We start from the raw sequence: 5,578 nt of genomic DNA, 5'->3' as shown, positions 1-5,578 counted from the left end.
AACGATTTTATCGTTCGATCAAACTATTTTTATTCGATCGTTCAATCGAAGTATTTTCGATATTTTCGAATTCGAAGGATTTTACTTTGAGGGTCGAATTCGAAGGGTTTTTTAACCCTCGAATTCGACCCTTGATAAATCTGCCCCTTAAGGTGGCCATACACAGAGACATCCGCTCGTTTGGCGATGTCGCCAAACGAGCAGATCTCTCCCCGATATGCCCACCTTGAGGTGGGCAATATCGGGCTGATCCGATCGTGGCCCTAACGAATGGGAACGGCGGTCGGATCGCAGGGCCGCATCAACGAACAGATGCGGCCGCGATCCAACGGGATTTTTAGTCCCATCCGATCGACCAGATCTCGATTGGGGAAGCCCGTCGGGGGGCCCCATACACAGGCCAATAAGCTGCCGACTCGATTGCTTTTATTGCCTCGTATATGGACACCTTAAGTCTTAGAGTCCTGATTGTTTGACTAGATTATGCAGTTTAAACAAGCATTGTTGCTTAAAATTAGGTGGGATTTTAAATCTCATCTGATTTATTAAAATATAATTTTATGAAGGCCACAACATCAATGTCAGGGGCACTCTCCCTTTAAAAATTTTTTGCAAATGTTCTATTGAAAAGGGCTGAATCTATTACTGTATTTTTCCAGCACTGGTAGAGCTAACTCGTTTTTACTAGGAATGTTTCCGATCCCTGTGATTTATTAGGTACTTGTTAAATTCTCTCTTGTCTTCTTTCTTTTAGAACACGTGAGCGCAATTCGTACTCTTTGGTCAACCAGTACATAAATTAGGGGGTTGAGGCAGCTGCTCATATTTTCTATCATTCCCAGCAGAGGTATATACTTAATTATTTGAAAAAGCAGAGAGAAATCCATGGTGAAAACAGCTTTGAAAATGAAAATCAGCCCTATGACATAGGGAGTCCAGGTTAGGAAATAAGCCAGGACCACGGTGATTACAATTTTGTACAGTCTTGGAGGCTTTAGTGTTGGGGATTTACTAACTTTTATGGCAATAGTGACATTGGAAAGCACAATAATACAAAAAGGGATAAAACAGCCAAACAAGAGCATTGGGATTATAACAGTCTTTGATAAAATGATACTGTTACTCCATAATTCATGTATTTCTGCACTAAAACAGCAGTCACTGATTTTACAATGCTCACGGATATGTGGGAGCACCCCGTTTTCATTGTTGGGGATAAAAATTACTGTTGTGTACTCTCCATAGGCCATATAATCTTCCTCTTCATCAATATTTCTTTGGCTGCTTCTAAAATGAAACCAATTGCACTCTCTGTTCCCATCATCATTAGTAGAGAGAGTACTAAAATATATCACGGGAAAACTAAAGATCACTGTTACTGACCAAATGACTGAACAGATCCAGAAGCAAATGCGTCGAGAGAAGACCCTTAGATGCCATATTGGTTTAGCCACAGACAGGACACGTTCAATGTTCAGGGCTGTAATGATGAAAACGCTGGAGTATTTGTTGCACATGGACAGAAAATTAAACGTTTTACAAAGAGCCAGGCCAAAGATCCAGTTCCCTTTAAAGTCAGCAACAATTTCAAGTGACATGCACAGGAGAAATATAAAATCAGCTAAGGCCAAGTTCAGAAACCAGATTTTGCATTTATGGGATTTCATGATAAATCCAGTAAGATAGATAACCATAGCATTGCCTATTAGACCTATTGCACAGATTAGAATGGACCCCACAAGCACTATGTGCTGGACAATCAGTGGTGGCTCTGTGATGCTGTCTATGTCTTGGAGATCACCCTTCTGGTTATGTAGGTCCCAGAAGAAGTAACAGAGATTTTCAGTGAGCAGCCTTTCATCCATTGGTAGAGTCTAAAAGTAAAAATGTAATGGTATGGTTAGACCCTGGTTCATATTCAGGTTTCCCCCCATACACACATACACTCACTTTTATGCTGAGACACTGGAACAAACCACAAACACACAAACCTTTCCTCTTCACAAAGACACATTCACTTATATAGACACACATCTCTAGCACACAGTTCTTCTATACTTAATAGAGTAGTATTTTTTTTAAGTTGATAGGCCAGTGACTACAGTAATACAGTAATAAGTTTAGCCCGCTGATAGCCTATACAATTGCATAGCCTATACAATATCTTGCATTAAACCTGTTATTAAATGTGAAATTAATGAAAATTCTCAAAACTTTCTGAGTATGTTTACAATAATTTCCTGTTGGGGTGTATTCCCCTTTTAATGGTGGTAAACACTGGATGCTCAGCAAGCAGGTGTAATGTAAGGTGTCCCAAAACCGAGAACTAACACAAAGGTCTCGGTCAAGGCTCACACTTCTGCCTATAACTGCCGCCTTTCGCTTTGGGAGGAGCCCCCTGCTACTCAGATGCCACCAGGCCTTACAGTGAGAAGACCAAGGGGAGTGTTCTGGGCAGGGAAGGGAACCGAAAGTCTACTAGGATGGGGAACAATGAACCTGGTCGAGTGACAGGCCAAGTCGATATCAATCAGGAACAAAACCTAGAGCATTTCGGTACAGAAACAGGATCCAAGAGACTGGTCAATAAATGGGCAGAGGTCAGGACAGGCAGCAAACTAAGAATGGTCAGGGACAGCTAAGATCTGGAACAGTCAAGACATACTACAAATCGCACCCAGGATCTATGAAAATAGACCTATGTTGGGCAGAGTGTATTTGGCTGTGGGCCTTTTACATAATTGAATTTCTTGCCAATGCGAGATGAGACACAGTGCTCCGGGTCATTCACTGAACGGTGCTTGAGGGTAGCGGACATATAGTGGGTGTCCCCACCACACCACTACTGGACCCCAAGGTATTCTCACAGCAGACTTGCAAGAAGTGGCATACCTATAAACTCAAAGGTCTTGATGATGAATCGTAAGAAACCAAAGCCCTTATTCTGCAAGATATTATTTAATACCCCTGGCTGATTTTGAGCAATGGCACATGGTAACAAACAGCCCATTTTCATGTGATCACATGGTTTAAGTGAAATACCCATGGTTATTTGTATTTGGGGTATTTTGGAGCATTTTGTCAACCATGAAATCTGTGATTACCCTGTGAGCCATTAAGCACCTTGTGTGTCATTGCCTGGTGGAGAGAAGCAAAGGCTGCACTTTGTGAGCCTTTAGCTTAATGCTTATTCCCTGTTATAATATTATTATTGTTATATTAATAGGAGGAGAGTGATGAAGTCATTACATTACTTACCGCAGGGAGTAGACTGCTGAGTGGAACTCTGGGATTTCAGCAGGGACTGATAATGTCTAGTTGAAAAGACAGATGGTCAAAAATAACAAAAATTATATATTGCCTTTAAATAAACACTTAAATACCCTGCAGAGTGAAAGCAATACCCTGACTACCAGGGAACATTGGTATCCCAATCAGTAATGAACCAAATTGTATAAAATTTATGAGACCAATTAAGCCATTCCCTTGGTAGTTGTAAGTCCTCTATCAAGTGCCTTTAAATAAATCTTTTGAGTGCCCCAACAATTTAAAGTTGCCGGATTGCCAGTAAACATATGGCATCAACTTAAATAAATGGAGAACCTATAGGGGCTGACAAAGTGGATCTTTTTACATTCTCTGTATAACACAGCACGGTAGGTTTAATTTGTTTTTGTTAAAGGGGTTGTTCACCTTCAAAACTTGTTTCAGTTCAGATGGTTTCATATAATTCACCTGAAATAAAGATGTTTTTTTATTTTTTATTTGTGACTGTTTTTCAAATGTAGAAGGGTACTGTTTAATTTTTAAAACAGCTCGGGGCTCACCGACTTACTAAACTGTTCTTAATTGTTACATTTATAAGGTTATTTATAAAAATTATTATTTAAGTAAAAAACATCTGACCAACTTAGAATCCACAATGTGACCTTATTCATTATTAAAAAAAGCTTGATTTAATTGTGAAGAAACTTGATAAAATCGAGCGAAAACCCAAATTGTATGTTTTTTCAGATTTTTAACCCCGGAATGCCCTATTTTTTCTGTCTTTTTCCAAAAAGCCAGAATTTTTCATTTTTTGCCTGAAAAATCCGAAATAGTCGGATTTTAGGGCTAATTCCAGCGCAAACCACAGAAAATTCCAAATAGGTTAGAAACCTCCCACTGACTTATATACAACCTCAGCAGGTCTGAGATGGCAGATTTATGGGTTTTGACTTTTTGCAACCTCAGAATATAATAATTGTCGAAAAATATTAGTTTTTTTAATTAAAAATTAAGATTTTATAGTGGAAAAAAAATAGAATTCTTCTAGTTTTTAGCATTCAGACTTTAATAAATAACCCCCTTTATTGATACATTTGTTATCTTTGTCCCTGCTGAACAATGAGTCCTTTATTAAAAAGCAGCTTTTATCATTTATACAATAGTTGCTAATGTTCCACAGATACTGCTAAGAAATATATCAACTAATGTATCAACTAAATGTAGCAAATTGTAACAGTTCAGAATGCTCCTGGATCACTGAGCTGCCAGACTGAAACACCAGAGACACGAACATTCAACTTTAATTTTGGGAAAAACAGTAAAAAGTTAAATTGAAAAGCAATTGAAAAAAAGTCTTTGTTTACATTGAACCATCTTAAAACAACTGAGCTGAAAAAAAAAAGTGTTTGGAAGGTGAACAACCCCTTTACAGCAATAAAATAAACCACAAATAAAAAGATAAAACCATTGTAGACAGCAATGAAAACGTAAAATTACAATTATAGGCTTGCAATCAATTACATTTTATCAAATGAGTTTATTTTTATTTGTACTTAAAATGTTTTGTCTCTCTGCTACAGTGTACCAGATTGTTTAAGCTCCTCTCAAATGGTGTACTTGAATTGGCTAGGGCAAGACATTCAATGGGTGTTTGGGCTCTTTATTATAAATGAATAAACTAAAGACATCATATTTTCCGCAAATGCACTTTTTTTTTTTTTAATGAACATGTCGTATGAAATAATCCAGGGAAGGGAAAATGCCCTTCCTGATAATTGCTCAAATGAAATAAAACAATGAGATTTTTTTGATACATTCAAAGGTTAGGTTTTGATATTAAATCGTTTCTGGTTTCTTATCCGCTTCGATTAATCATTAAGTTGATTACAACGTAGGCACTGATTAATCACTATGATTTTATTATTATAATGAAAGCTATGAAGCCTTACCTAGATCTGTGCAGATTGTGATATACTCACAGTGCAGCAGTCAGATGACAGCACAATGGTATGTTTAAGTTCGCAGCCTAGTACTGACCCATTTATCTTCCCTGGGCTTATCTCCATTTACACTGAGAAGATAACTGTTTATAGGAAGGAAAAACAGCATTTCATGATGGTTATCTTTGTGTCAAATGTAAAATAAAGTTACACTCTCTGCACTAAAATATCAGTTCTTGCAGTTACCAGGAGGCTGCTGAGGCAAAATTCTCAGACATCTAAAGAAACCAACAATGTAGATTAGTTCACCTTGGTAACCAGAAATCATATATAAAAACCTTTGACTAAAGAAATAATCATGTTTATGATGA

At 37.7% G+C, this 5,578-nt stretch overlaps 1 protein-coding gene across 1 annotated transcript; it reads right to left on the bottom strand.

Annotated features, from left to right (window-relative positions):
• Window positions 1-372: 372 nt before the first annotated feature.
• LOC108702383 (chemokine-like receptor 1) lies at window positions 373-5,316 on the bottom strand. Its single transcript, XM_018237851.2, has 3 exons — window positions 5,217-5,316; window positions 3,259-3,314; window positions 373-1,874 (listed from the first exon to the last, which is right to left on the bottom strand). The coding sequence occupies exon 3, from the start codon at window positions 1,863-1,865 to the stop codon at window positions 714-716; it is 1,152 nt and encodes a 383-aa protein (XP_018093340.1). The 5' UTR covers window positions 1,866-1,874; window positions 3,259-3,314; window positions 5,217-5,316; the 3' UTR covers window positions 373-713.
• Between the last annotated feature and the right edge of the window lie 262 nt (window positions 5,317-5,578).

The sequence above is a fragment of the Xenopus laevis genome, chromosome 9_10S, assembly GCF_017654675.1.
Source record: "Xenopus laevis strain J_2021 chromosome 9_10S, Xenopus_laevis_v10.1, whole genome shotgun sequence".
Classification (NCBI taxonomy): domain Eukaryota; kingdom Metazoa; phylum Chordata; class Amphibia; order Anura; family Pipidae; genus Xenopus; species Xenopus laevis.
The sequence above is the reverse complement of the archived record's forward strand: the minus strand, read 5'-3'. Positions and strand labels throughout refer to the sequence as shown.